Genomic DNA, 15,918 nt, shown 5'->3' with positions numbered 1-15,918 from the left:
ATAATTTTAGTACTGGAGTCGTAATAATTATCAAAATTACAACTTTTTTTGTCAGATCTAACTTTCCACAACTCGTTCGTTATTTAACTTTAAGATACAGCAAAATAATTACATTACTCTACGATATAAATGTTGCGCCTTGAGCACCTAGGTAATGCCTAGGTTAAGTATTAGTTTCGTCATGTTGTAAAAAAGGAACGATTTGATAAGAATAAAAAAAATACCAAGGCACAAAATTTAAACCGTATCCTCTTTTGTAGAGATTTCAGAAAGTTACCGAACCTTGTCAGAAACTCTTGAGACCGTAAATGCCGCAAATAAACGCTTAATCTTAATCAAATAACAAAATTAAAGGACACCTTGTAAGAACAATCGATAAAGGTATAGAAATTGTTTTAAATACATATTAATCAATCCCAACACCAGGCCAGGGCCAACAGTTGGCTAAGCCATTTAGGGCATTTTCTATCTATTACGGGTCATATATATAATCACTCACGCCAATCGAAAAGTATATAGTATATGATATTTTCCATTTGACTGAAGTCACCAAAGCAACATACAAAATAGATGTAGTAAACTCGGATTCCATAATAAAAAGTCGTCAGTAGACAACGACAACTCACTAACGTATTTGTTACAACACTTAAAAACCTCTTCGTATTACCGTATCTACTAAAATAATTGAGATACGCGATTTTAACACTCATCGAGTATTACTTAAATGTTCGTCCCATTCGTCTTGTGGCGTCAACGCAACGAACAATACACACTTGTGCTCGTGTTACGCTACTGGTGCTCGCTACATGGATTCTCTGTGGGAATGAGATTGGCTGGAGTCGCTGGTGGTGCTGGGCAGCGAGTCGTGTCGCTCGCCGGCCTGACGGCTCTCGTCGCACACGGCGATGAACTGCTCGGCGTATGCCCTGGACACATATATAGAAAATTTTATAGCTATGCAATTTTTCCTGGACCAGCAAACCTAATATAGGCGATTGTCTTTTTTTTTTCAAAGTCCAATAAAAATATAGAATTCTAAAAGCTACTCATTGACTGGCTGATCGTGAAGTCTCGCTTGCAGCAGTAAACTCACCTATCGAGCCCGGTGTATGTCCTCTTCAGTTGCTCGTCGGAGACGCGGTCGCGCTCAGCTCGTCTCTTGCGATGAATGCGCTCGAGTGAGCGAGTCAGCTGGCTGTCTCGGTCTCGCTCGCGCCGCCTGCGCTCGCGCGGGTCGCGAGGCGAGCGTCGTCGTCGGAATCGCTGGAATAAGTGATTGAACATTAATAGTCATATCAGCCGAAAGACGTCTACTACTGGGTAATTGCCTTCCCAAGGATCTCATCATTCATCATCATCAACGATCGGTCAGGCGCTGATTGTCCAGTTGTTTTCTGCGATATAGAACAGAACGTCGGTCTGCATTGTCAATAACTCGACTATCTCCCTACCTACCTCTACTAGCTAGCGTGGAGCACTTGCGGCTGCTATAGCTGAAGAGTTTGAAGACGTAGTGTACCTACCGCGTCGTGTACGGGGTAGAACAGCGGCGCGGCAGCGTAAGGTGCTGGAGGAAGCGGTAGCGTGGCGTAGCGCGGAGGCACCATCACGCTCACTGGCATGCGGCCCAGCTGTGGACAAAGAGATAATGATGGTTATTAAACTATAATAATGATAAATAAATATAATAAATTTTATGTCCAACTCTTTCGCCGTTGAGGCAATCCGTCTCTGGAATTCCCTCCCTCTCTCGATTCGACAAGCCCCAAGCAAACCTGGCCGCGTAGCCAACATGCCAATCGCTTATGCTCCGTAGCGATCGAACCGCAACTGTCACTGTCGCACTAATATGGAAGAGTGAGAGACACAAAGCGTTTCGTTGTCGTTTGTCGTAGCGAATTAGCGATAGCGATTGTCACCTTGGCTAGGCCGGCTGTTTTTCTAAGCGACTACTCCGCAAGCATCTTGTGTTAGAAGAATTTAAATAATGTTCTCCATCTTGTATCTAATGTAGTAATATGTATTACTTTATCTTTTGTATATTATATAAATAAGTATTAGTATTTACTCATAATTTTGTAGGTTTATTATATTAAATATGTTTATATGTATATAGTATTTTGACTTTTTTGGTTCAATTTCTCGTTATAATTTATGAATCTCTCCAGCACCAACATTTATGTCTCGGTTTGACCCAATGGTTGACTGGTAGAGAATGCCTTTTGGCATTAAGTCCGCCATTTGTACATTTTTCTTTGTTTGAGCAATAAATAAGTAAATAGGACAATGTTACACAAATCGACTTCCCCCACAGTAACCTCCTAAGTCCCAGCTTTTTTTTGTACCGAAATATGTACTATCGGTGTTTATTACTATAGTAACTTACTTAATGCTGGGACTGAAGGGTGAATTTTATTATGTACAAAATTTGGTACCGCACTTCTTAGGAGGGTAAGCTCAATAAGGCTTGTATTGTGAGTACTAAACGACGATTTAGATATAAGTATAAGTACAGATAAATACATAGAGAACATCCAAGACTCAGGAACAAATATCTGTGACGTAAACAAACAAATAAACCCCTTACCAGGATTTGAGCCCGTACCCAGGTTTGAATTCGTAGGCAGGGCCGCTACCGACTAGGCTATTAGGAGGCCATTATGCCTCGTAGCGAAATGTATTTTTCGGTTATCCTAAGAGTCTAGAAGTTCCTATAGATTTTTTAAGTCAAACATCGAAATTTATTGAAATTTATACTTTGGTATAAATCGATTGGCGTAGAAAATGAATTTATTCTTCGCCAGTATTCTATGTACATATATAGAAACCAAAGTGTTATTGCCCATTTAGCTTCAAAGTGCTGCGTAAAAGCATCTAGAACAATGATCTGATAGCAATTTTAGCGACAGGAGGCGTCCAAAACCATTGTTCAAGCCTAGCTAATTAAAGTACACATTCACTTTCAAGATATTCGGCTGAGAAGCGTGTCTGTGTGTCAGTAGGAAGTGCCCTCCATTCAAATGTGCCTGACGAGCATTTTAAGTTCTTGGATAGAGATTAAAGTCTGACAGTGCCAGGCTGCATACGTAAGTAAATCTCCCAGATGTCACGCCAGTTCAGAGGCACCGTTAGGCATTAGAATAGAACTTAGACGGAATTTGAAATTGTTTTTCGCTCCGCAACTCTTGAGAAGTTGATTTTTGTTTTGATCATTCGATTTAGCGCACTGATTATCAGTGCGCCGGACGACATCAGACTGTCAGTTAGAACAAAAAGTTTACAGTTCCGAACAACTGACAGGCCGATATCGTCCGGTGGACTGGTAATCAGTGGGCCCCATTATGGTGTCTAGGTATTTCATTTTCTAAAATTAAGGAAAGAGGTTGGAACGCGAATATGTAGGCGAATACGGCGATATAATACATAAGGCCAGCCCGCGTCAATGACGGTTATCGCGATTAAAATGTATAAAAATTTAATGCTACAGTATTACTTACAGCAAAGAGGATATACCTAATAAGATAGAGCGGTACTGTCATAGTAAATTTTGTAACCACTGTAAATTCACTGCCATCTATCGACATACTTTGAAACTAAAAATAAAGATTTATAAAAATACGTTAAAATGTATTTAAATATCGATAAATGTTTTTTTTTATTTGCATTCATTATTTTTATATGATTTTGACCCATGATCTTTCACTGATATGCGTTAAAATTATAAATAACAAACAAAACCGTCAACGCCCTCTATACGAGAGTAGGCCAAAACTAGTGGCGCCATCTGATCGAGAATCAAATTTTCGTGATTCTCTAGGCACGTTTTTTCCTTAGACTGTATCCATCTATAATCATCTATTACGGAGTTATATCTATCTTTGCTTACAGAAATCATTTGTCGTGTAACAGTGGTGTGACAAGTTATGCTATTCCATTTTCAGACTAAACTATTTGGAACATGACACTTATCCAGCCGGCTCTGACATCACATCATTCACAGCAGATCGTGACCGTTGCCGTAACAAGGCAATTTGCAAGCACAACAACTATTGGGAATGTAGGATTTCGCCAATCTCACTCGCATGGTTTAAATTATTTAAGCTTGCCACGAGTTTGTTGTTTACGAAACGCTAATTGTAGGTAGTTTAATATTTAGAACATGTTAGTAATTGGTCAATCATCCCTTTCATTTAGCCAAAGATAGATATAACTCCGTAATAGATGGATACAGTCTAAGGAAAAAACGTGCCTCGAAAATCACGATAATTTGATTCTCGATCAGATGGCGCCACTAGTTTTGGCCTACACTCGTATAGAGGGCGTTGACTGTTTCGTTTGTTATTTATAATTTTAACGCATACCAGTGAAAGAACATGGGTCAAAAACATATAAAAATAATTAATGCAAATAAAAAAATCATTTATCCATATTTAAATACATTTTATCGTATTTTTATAAATATTTATTTTTAGTTTTAAAGTGTGTCGACAGATGGCAGTGAATTTACTGGGGTTACAAAATTTACTATGACAGTACCGCTCTAGTATAAGTTACTCTATGATTTAGCCAATAAGTAGGTAGTAGTAGTAGGCAGACGCTAATTTTATGTGGGCCCCTTTTAAGAAATGAGAGCAAGGGTATATAATTTCCAAATACTTTCTAGGCCTCCTTGCTGTCTCTACCAACCCCTAATTAGCATTATGCTGAGTTGGGTCCATTTCGTGATGCACACTTGATGATCTCTTCTTTTCTTGCTGTTGTTGTCTGTACATGTTCGTACTTGTGTTGTGATCGTCACGAATAAATGTCTTTTATCTTTATCTTTTATCTTTAATTCACAGGATAAACGGCTTAACAGCTCAAATGGATTGTCAGTCTTAAATCGGCTTAATCAATTTAATCATGACATGACATAACTGTTAGTCACTACTTTCTGCATTCAATCGCATGTCATCGGAACTCCCGATGTCTTTCCAATTCAACTCATAGGTCGTTAGTTCATGTCGTGCCGGCGGTCATCGATTTCTATTTGATCTTAACATTATCATTACTTTATCATCCCATCCGTATTTGAAACCATTGCATCCTACGGTGAGCTGTCAACCAATGGATGACAGCTGATTTATGCCGACTTTACATTTTCAAGGAGATCGCATTATGCCGGCTAGGGAGGGGACACGTCCGTCACTTCTGTCACTAGTGATGCGCCGTCTTATGCTAATACTGTTGTGTCACTTTAATTTGCTGCATAAATTGGCATGGCTAAACTTCCGGGTTGTTCGTTTATTTGTTTAAATTTCAGTAGTTGTATAACTGCCGCATAACAGTTTTTAAAAACATTAATGCCATTAATGTTAATAATCATGAAAGGCAATTATTAGCAAGTTTCGTAACTTTCACCGTAACAATGGCCAGGGAATGGAATCTTACAAAATATAGTGTTTTTGTAGAAACAGAATAAAAGTTACAAATCAACAATAGTTTAATTTAAAGTTACTAAATGGATTTGGTGAGTACGAAACTGTCAGAATTGATTGACAGACGATAGTTCATTCGTTGATTTGTGCCCCCCCCCCCCCATGATTAGCTCTGGGTCTCAATTTCTTGTCAACCAGTCGAATCAGTAATAATTTCTCAAGACTATTTGAAGTAAAAAAATAAACAGGTTATAAGTATTTTACGTTGCTGCGTTGTGCATGTTTTTTTTTGCAGTATCTCTGATTGTAAATTAAATATACCTTCGCACTCTTGTAAACTTTAGAATGTTAACCTGAATTATAAATAAATTACTTAATTATGAATAATGATGAACAAAAACATTTATGTAACCTATTTCCAACATAAGCTTTAGAGTGTTTGGTCATCGATGTTTAATGTACTATGCAATGTCTTAAGAAGTTGACCTTAACATTGCTTCGCACAACCACATTCTCTTTAAGATTATTATTTTAAACTAGCTTTATTTACAAAACAGATCAAATAACGATTAACCTTCATGGGAAAGATTAGATAAATATTGCGAAACATGAGGTTAAATGATTCTAAGAATTGTTGGAGCGATTGGTATTGGGAAAGCGAGAACACAAGCTTAATTCTTTGTTTTAGTTTAAATATGATATGACTTTTGAATTTTGATCATGATTAATTATCTGATACGTATAGCCTACATGTAGGTACATAATTGCAAAAGTACTTTGAGACTTGCATACAATCGTAACAAGTAAACAAACAAGCACTCTATGTACAAACAGCGGTGCATAATTATTAGAAAAGTTATCAGTGTTGTTTAAGTAATAAATTATAAACTGTCCTAACATTGGCGTAGCCAAAGGGGGATGAGAAAGGCAGCTACCCCTAAAATAATAATAATAAATTTAAAATTGAAGCCAAAGGAAACCATTAAACATATTGTTATGATTATTTTTGGATTTCCCTGTCCTGAAATAAACCTACCTAATTGTGACAAGGCGACTATGGCCACTGTTCAAAGATTTACTTATTTGAGAATGTTTCGATACAACTATATAATCTGTGATACAACTTACTTGGAGCAAATATAATTTCGCGTTTCTTTTGTTTTTCTTTAACGGCAATAATTTTCGGAAACCTAACTAGTAAGTTATGTGTCTGAAAAACTCGACCGTAAAGTAAGTTACAGGCCTGAAAAGTCGAATGTTGACTTTGCGCAACAAGATGCGCAATGTTTTGGCATTGCATAACCGGAGTGTTTGTCTAGTTCTAATGGCATGTACCTGCGCCGGCTCTCGAACGTTCGTGCTAGAACCGAACTGCCTTGATACGAATACGGGCGTTATTCAGCTAAATACCAAACCCGTTCGCGACATTAGACTGGTAATCGGATGGTATAAGCGGGTTTAGACTTTAGGTACGAATTAGGTAACTAAACATAACCAAAGAACTCGTCAATTAGGTAGCTGATCTTTTCATACCCATACTATTTCAGATACCTATCTACTTTACAAAGCGTACATCGTGTTTTTTGCTAAAAGGTGGTTGGTTTTGGCAAAAGGAAGGTTCTTGTTTTATCTACACGAATTCTTAGTTAAAACAGTATTAATGTCGACAACTAAAATATTTTCCTTAATTCAAAGAAATAGGTATCGCTATTGCTTCCTCATACGACTACCTACCAAATCACCCGAAGGAATTTTCATTATTTTCCTAGCCACGCCTACGGCATTCCTGCTGTTGTGGTTCGTACTTTAGACAGGCAGTGTATGCGTTAAGATACTAGAAACAATGGAATCGCTCCGCTTATCTCTATGTACCCTTGTTTGTATTAGAACTGTAGCAACCTTGACGCAAGGCGGACCGCCGGAGACGCCCTACCCTACCCGGCCAGCAACAATAGGCACACCGGGCACACCACAAAAGTAAAAGGGCATTGTACATTTTCCCTTGTATGGCTTGTACGTCTTTCTGATCCTGGGCTACAGGACTGCATTCACAACTCCGTAATCGTTCAATCAGGCTGTTTGTTCTTTGTTCGATTGACTAAACAGCTTAACAGGTTTAAATCTATGAATGCACAATTAAGGAAGTTTTTTTCTAGATATGTAGTGTAGTTTAGAACTCCTGCTGTAGTCACTTTAGCTAATGATAAATAATATGTCGACTGTAATGTGAATGCCATTGTGTGTGTGTGGGGGGGGGGCTTATAAGATCTAAATACATATACATAATTATGCAAACTACTGTAGCCAACCTGAGGTCATCGACCTGCCTGCCACTTGACCCTAAAGGCTAAATTGCAAGATTAGTGCACAAGTTAGTTCTAGACCGAGCCAGTTGTACCTACATACATGGAATTAATAAATAATCTTATCTTGATATCGTATTTTTTGTGCGTAGGTACCTAATTCATGCAAAATATTGAACTCAGTGGATCAATGTTCTGAATGATTATTTTACCGGAACAGAGCCACTGAAAGAAAAAGTTCTTTTATACGTAACTAAGCTATACGAAGAGCTTTCGTAGAATACCTACTTACTAATTAAAATATTTTGCGTATACGAACACTGCGGGAAACTTTTTTTAGATTTTATAACACTTACAGCATGGTAAGTTGCTAATCCAACATTCATTTGTAATTGTAAATTGCTGCGCGATAATTTGGGCATCTAAGCTTTCTCCTCCCTGCGTAAGCATTGATCATGACTCATGACAATTACAAACGGCCATCTAATTAGTAATTAGTAATCCCATCTCGTTTCCTCTTATTGTCTCATCAGGAAAGCGACCCGCTTTCCGGCTGACCTTGTGCTCGTGCGCACATTTACTTGCGATTTTATTTCCCACATGCATAACAAACAAATTTCAACGTTCAATGAATGTGAATAAAGTTTATTTTAGGTCGACTGCAGCTTGTATATTCTTAGATGTACAAGATAATTAATGCCTTTGTACGGCGATTAGCGTAGTAACTTTTTCGGTTACGTACTTAAATTAGAACCGTTTGTTTAATAGCGTCAAAGTTCATTGCAGGATTATAATTGGGAGAAATTATGAATTTGTTATAGATTTTCACGTGTCTTGAGCGAGTGTGGTTCTTTGTACTTGTAGGTAATTAATTTTATTGATAAACATAGTTAATAGTTATTTACGATACAAGTGCGGAAAAGAGGAAATTCGACACGAGTTTCGAATTACCTATTCGCACGTGTATCGTACAACGTTTTACAGTACATATGGCCCTTTAAACTTTCGACATATGAACGAAAAGTGCTATTTTACGCACTAGTGTAGATATCTTCGTTAACAAGGTCAGTAGACAATCATTTACTCTTAGTTACGAGACCTTACGGGTCACAATTATAATAGGTTTGCTAAATAAATTAATAGATTTATCTATATATGTCGCGTTTTCAACCAAAAGGTACCACATTGTCGCTTATCGATAAGGTTGATTTCTAATTGAAGCTATATGGAAATAGCGCCTTACTGACAAGCGACAAAAAGTACCCTTTTGGTTGAAAATGGCACATATGCCTGTGGTTATTACATGTTTCAAAAGTTATATTTATTTGAGAATATCTCTTTAATATGCCAGTAAACGCTAGTCAATAAACATAATTTAGCCTATATAGGCTATACTAGCAGCAGTGGTGTGTATACAGGGTGGCAAAAAAATAAGTGCATTCCCGTTGCCAGGGAGGTTTTGGGATTATACTGAGCAACTTTTACTATGTGGGACCAACCACGAAACCGCGAAAAATTTTTTTACCCTCCCATAGAAAAGGACCAGTCAAAATGCATGAAACAGCCTAAGTTTTTTTCGCGATTTCGGGATTGGTCCCATAGTAAAAGTTGCTCACTATAATCCCAAAACCTCCCTGGTAACTGGAATGCACTTATTTTTAAGCCAACCTGTATACACACCACCTCACTGCTGGGCACAGACTTCCTTTCATTCACAAGAAATATATACATAAATAATATACTTTTATTGTTTTCCATAATTGACGTAGTGGGGTAAAGTAAGTACTATAAATATTATATGAAATTTCACAAAATATTATAACGGTTGACTAGTAGAGGGTAGAGAACGCCTTCTGGTATTAGCAAAGAGGATATAATATTATAGAGCGGTACTGTCATAGTAAATTTTGTAACCACAGTAAATTCACTGCCATCTATCGACACACTTTAAAAATAAAAATTAAGATTTATAAAAATACGATAAAATGTATTTAAATATGGATAAATGATTTTTTTATTTGCATTAATTATTTTTATGTTTTTGACCCATGTTCTTTCACTGATATGCGTTAAAATTGTTAAATAACAAACGAAACCGTCAACGCCCTCTATACGAGAGTAGGCCAAAGGTACTGGCGCCATCTGATCGAGAGTCAAATTTTCGTGATTTTCGAGGCACGTTTTTTCCTTAGACCGTATCCATCTATTACGGAGTTATATCTATCTTTGGTATTAGTAAAGATTAACCCCCTTATTCATAAAACTTTACGGGACTGATTTAGTTAAAATATGTTGTATCCCTTTCTCCAACAAATACAAGTCAAAATTACAGATAAAGACAAACGATTCATAGTTAATTCAGGCTTGTAACGCGTTTATGAATAACGCCATAAATAAATAAAGTAACGAATGATTGAAACAGTAATTTATATCAACGTTATAAATGACTCCATTATAATAACATTAGAATAGGCCTTATGATTTATTCACATAGCATGGACAAAGTCTGCGTGGGGTTCGGTTCCCGGCATTAGCACACGAGGCGGGACAGCTGATTTATGAATGGCTCGATTTGACAGACACTTGACAGAGTCGCATTTACATTTGTTCCAACTGTACTCCCTTCCCTTTACAAAATAAAATCAGATCTTGTCAGTGTAGTTAGTTAACTTTAATATATAGGTAATACAAAATGCAACGTACAGTCGTACGGTCGAGGAATTAAATTTCAGTACCATGTCGTACTTTGTCACAGTGACAATAGTATGAGGTCACTAGCGACTTTCATATTGCTTGTCACTGTGACAAGGTACAAAATGGTACTGAAATTAAGGGTCCCGGGCAAGCTCCGTTCTCCATACAAACGTAGTAACGCTCTCATTTTAAAACGAGTAGGTAGTTTGCTCTGAAACTATTTACAATAGGATAAAAGGTATATCTATGTCTGTAATTTGTTTATGTAGCTTCAGATACCATAGTCAAAAAATACAGCGTTTTTAAGTTTTTCATACAAAACTTGTTTTTGCTCTATTTCGGTTGTTTTATAAACTGGAGCTATATAAACTAATTTCAGACCTAGATATACCTCATATCATTGTATGTGCAAAGTTTCATTACAATCCAACACGTAGTATCAGAATAAGGATCCAGGTCGCCCAAACGTTTCTCAGACAAACCAAAGGCCCTACATTACATTATTATACCTTTTAATGCTTATTAGACAAAACTTATGTACAAAACTTTTCGCTCAAATAAAGCGAGTATAAGACGCACCTAAAACCCCTTCATAAATTCTTCAGTTTTCTTGCAGAGAAATAAAATTTTCAGTACACCAGCTGGTAAAGGCCCTCTTGATTGTTCAAAAACTAATGAGAACGTTGCATTTTATCCACAAGTGTGGCAAAGTAATCAAATGCAAATTTTGAGTTGTTTCCTTATAGCTGGCTACCTTATTGCTGGTAGAATTGACTTTTAAATGATGATTTTGAATGTTAAATATTTTATAAGAGTTTGTGAAGTTTGGGCTTGTAAATTTAGAAGCTTGGCTCTACAAGAGATCTGATAACAGTGCGGTCAGTGCGAGCCTTAAGGGACCCACTGACTATCAGTCCGCCGGACGATATCGGCCTGTCAGTTGTTCGCGGAACTGTCAAATTTTTGTTCTAACTGACAGGCCGATATCGTCCGTCGGACTGATAGTCAGTGGGCCCCTTTATGGTTTCGTCTTGGCAACATTTTACATGAAAATGTTTTTGGTGGGATCAATATTAGCACGAGAGGTTAAACAATAATTTTGCCCTCTTGTAAAACAAATAACTATTAGTAAGTTTACGACAACACAGGTGATCCTGCTACGGCGTAGGCGACGTAAAGGCGACGTAGCATTAAGCGTAGCGCCAACGATAAATATGCCCTTACAAGTATTGTGATGTGATGCAGGATAAATATGCCAGTTAATTCATTGATAATTTTACGCATAGTTCTTTTATAAACAGTAGTAGGCACAATATTTACAGCTTCTAAAAACATAAGTCAAATTTTATAAGGTTTCGAAAAATTAAACTACTTATGTATTAAAATTTCAACATTTCTGACTTAATTAAAACTAACAACCCAAAACTTGTATTAAAAATATTGTAAATGGCAGATTTCATTGTTCTAGTGACTGACTGATTACACATTACACAAGCAAACAGCACCACCGTCTACACTTAACAAATAATTCGAAAAGATAATTGCAAAAATATAAGGTCCCAATAATACTAATGGGTAAATAAAGATTGTTGCTGTTATTACCTAAGCGATGCACGTCAAATAACCTCTAGCGTTCCATATCGTCCCCTAATGCTACGAGTAAATAACCTCTAGCGTCCCATATCGTCCCCAAATGCTACGAGTAAATAACCTCTAGCATCCCATATCGTCCCCAAATGCTACGAGTAGTACTAAAATCACCTACAATTAAATTATTAGTTATTTACGATACAAGTGCGGAATGTCGAAAATTCGCAACGAGAGGCGAATTACCTATTCGCACGTGTATCGTACAACGTTTTACAGTACATATGACCCTTTAAATATTTTCGACATAGGCGCGAAAAGTGCTTATTCCCGCACTAGTGCGTGAAAGTAGCACCATATGTAGTTCGTTCGATTTTAAAATAAAAGAAATCCAATTCTATTTTCTAATACCATTGATTTAAAATTAACTGCCAATTTTTTTGTACGGTGGGCCGCTAGAGGATAAAATAAGTGTGTGAATGTTTACCATGAAAAATAGCGAATGACTGACACCTGAAAGTAACGGTTAGATACGCGCTAGCTATTGTCTAAATCTCTTGCTTGACGTTCTTCTCTCGGGCTGATGTCCATTGTCCAATGCCAATAATGAATAAGGTAATTAGTATTGAGATATTGGTACAATGAGCTACTCGTAGGAGATTTTATTTGTAAATGAAGGCCTTCACACGTCTTTGCATGAATAGATTCACATGTCATAACCTTATTATGCTATAAAATATTTGAAATTCATTGAAGTAGCTCTATTTTTTTGTAAAATTCTGAGACATATAGGCTAGATAGCAGTGAAATGCTTAGGAAAAATGTTAAAAAAACAAGCTGTAAAATTTGTAACATTCGATGTTTTCTGAATTGATATTACATATACAAAACATATTTTTAAAATAAAATAAAACCGTAATAATTATTTTATTGTTAGTATGTCTCACGACAGTTTAAATTCGGGTATTGTTTTCCTTTTAATCAGGTACTTGCAAAATTGCAAAACGCAGTGGCGTTGTGGCCACATGGATCGTGTAGTTATCCACTCTTGCGCAACACGTCCGGTTGCGTCGCTTTCTTCCCCCGACCTGTCAATTAGATAACAACACGACGCCGATCAAGTGTTAATCGTGACTTGGAACCCCCGCTTCAGAACGCAAACGCGAACGCTCGTCACGCTATCGAAAGAAAAGGGTGTGTAAATTTTTGAAGAGGGTGTTTCTTCGACATTTGTATGGAAATTTTTATTTTCGGAAATTCATATTTATAATTATCGTTTTAGGAAGGGTTATATAAATATAGTGTACGAGGCACCACTACTTTTTACAGTTAGCTTTTTATATGGACGTTTCCATATCGACATTTATATGGCACTATTCAGTAGGGTGTCCCGAATTTTTTTTTTTAGTTTTCACTAACGCAAGACCTCTCAAAAGTTGCGTAATTAAATGTAGATTACAAAAATATACTTAAAAATGGTATACAAGTACGGCATTAGGGTTCTACAGACGTTCAAAGTTTTGAAAAAATTGCATTTTTTATTCTATATGAAATGTTTAATCTTTAGCTAATTTTTCAAAACAAATAACCTTTTGTGTTATTTAGTTGTATAGCATACCTGATATTATGATTTGCGTGAAATGAAATGTTACCAATGCATTAGCATTTGTCAGGTTTTAACTTAAAACTACCCTCAAATTTCAACTTTTGTCTAGTACGTTTATGACTTGACTCGCGAGTGTTTTCTTTCTGTCGAAGTTATTATTTGTGTTATAAAAGTACAGTTGTGTTCATTAGTTTCGATTTATAAGTATAAGTTCAAAACGTAGTGGCACTAAATGTGCTATATTGGCATCTTTCAAAGAACTTGATGCGCGACAGCTACCAACCATAAAGGACGTCATTCGATTTATTTTGTTTGTCAAAAATAACCTGAAATCGAACTGTAATGGAAAAGATTCATCAAATTCAGATGTATATGCGATTGTTTCTGAAGAGATCCATAATATTTGGACCAAAGCTTCGGTTCCAACTGTCACGAAGGAACGAGTTATTCAATTACTGAAACACTATTTCGTAAAATACTAAAATTTGAAAAGATATCCCAAAATCAATCAAAATGAAGTTTTAAAAGCAGTTTTAAAGATATGTTTAATCATCTGTGAAGCTTTTTGATGTTGCTGCTTGTAAATGCACTTCATTTGAATCTCTTACTACTCTTAATCCATCCGAAGAATTGAAATTGCTTGTCAACTTCTCGGTTAAAGTATACGCACCTATTTAGTTCCTAATAAAGAAAAATCCGTCTTTTATAGATGGATCCAAACATATTTTTCAAATAGTTATTTATTCTCGATTTTTTTCCCGAAAATCTGAGATTTGTTGTGGATTCATTCTTTCAGTCACATTCGGGACCTTGCATTGCAAAGAATACTAAATGCCAGAGAAGCTGAAAATGGCACTAAACGCAGGATATTTAGACCACCTAAAATAAACTTTTCTGTTACTGTTTACACCGATATTATTATATGGCGAGTGTAATGTTTCAGCACCACCAGTTCTTCGACATGTCTCTAACGAGGATCTTAAGATCATGACGAAAGATAAGTTTACTTAAGCAGTTGACTTTTCTTGTCATACAAAATCTGTAGAAAGATGTATTAAAGTGGTAACAGAGGTCTCACAAAGTGTAACAGACGCTACTTCTAGAGATGGCTTAATCAGAAACAAGTTGCTGTCTCGTGCAGAAATGCCTCATTCTGGACACAAAAATTAGTCTAAATTCTAAGGGTTTGTCATTGATTATAATAGCCATTTTGTTTATTTCTGTTACTTTTGACAATTCAATACCCTTTGACCATTCTTTTGTATTATTTTAGACGTACGGTATATTTATGTGAAATCGAAAAAATAATAAATATTCAAAGGCGGGTAGAGCCCTCAAGATAACACGTAATTCAATTTTTTTTAAAATTTTCGGAATGTTTGTAAATTTACGCACACACCTCTTGCATTAGTATACGACAATTTTTTTTTTTATACAACGTCGGGACACCCTACTATTCAGCCATTTGTAAGGCGCTTTTGACATGTAAATGTAATTTTTTCGACATTCTATGGCAGTATCAAAATTATTATGCCACCATTTATTATTTTTGTGGCATTTGTAAAACCCTGACAACATTTGTATTTGTATGGCACCTTTTCGAAACTTGAATGGCACTATGTCGACATTTGTATGCCACATTCGACATTTGTATGGTCAAAGTAGCCGTATATGTAGCCATTCAAATGTCGACAAACATGTTTTTTGGCCATCTTTCGTCCATTATGTACCCGATTCACGTATTTAATAATCACAATATTCTTCCACCATATTGCCAACTGTTATTATAAGGAAACACATTTTTATGTCAATTGTATATCAATAAATAAGAGCCCATACAAATATCGTAGCGACCGTACCAAAATTCGTAGTTCAAGAAAATTAATTCTTTATCGATCAAAAATACCGTCATGGCGTCCACTACTGTTGGAGATCGAAGCCGAAGTAATGTTCTATTGTATCGTTAATTAAAATGTAATGATAGATAAATAGACAAACCAGATTTAGGGAGGTATCCTTGAGTCATAACAAAAACAGTGTCGCGTGGGACAATCACAAAAAGGCTTTCCTGGTTTTAATAAATAACGCATTATTTTTTATAAATAATAAGTAGATCGGCTCTCTAAATAATTCTCTACTTAAGTAAAGGTATCAAGCACTTGATGATACGTTGCCTATTACATCCAAACTTATGATTTTTTTGTGGACCCAAACCGCACGTGGTACACGCGAAATAGCGGTACATTTCGCCGATTTTAGGGTTTGAAATTCGATTTTATTACAAACGATACATGCATACTTAAGGAACATT

The 15,918-nt window shown here is 36.3% G+C and overlaps 1 protein-coding gene across 2 annotated transcripts in view; it reads right to left on the bottom strand.

The window, feature by feature from the left end:
* Nucleotides 1-718: 718 nt before the first annotated feature.
* The window catches only part of LOC134744300 (uncharacterized), an 85,215-nt gene continuing 70,015 nt past the window's right edge, over nucleotides 719-15,918 (bottom strand). The window contains exons 5-7 of one of the 2 annotated variants that reach the window (XM_063678073.1): nucleotides 1,524-1,631; nucleotides 1,094-1,263; nucleotides 719-926 (exon numbers count right to left, since the gene is read on the bottom strand). In XM_063678073.1, coding sequence (XP_063534143.1) covers nucleotides 803-926; nucleotides 1,094-1,263; nucleotides 1,524-1,631 — 402 coding nt within the window. In that variant the 3' untranslated portion in view covers nucleotides 719-802. The remainder of the gene's footprint in view (nucleotides 927-1,093; nucleotides 1,264-1,523; nucleotides 1,632-15,918) is intronic. The other variant, XM_063678072.1, reaches the window with a different exon arrangement.

This window comes from Cydia strobilella, chromosome 9, assembly GCF_947568885.1.
Source record: "Cydia strobilella chromosome 9, ilCydStro3.1, whole genome shotgun sequence".
In the NCBI taxonomy this organism is placed as follows: Eukaryota; Metazoa; Arthropoda; class Insecta; order Lepidoptera; family Tortricidae; genus Cydia; species Cydia strobilella.
The sequence above is the reverse complement of the archived record's forward strand: the minus strand, read 5'-3'. Positions and strand labels throughout refer to the sequence as shown.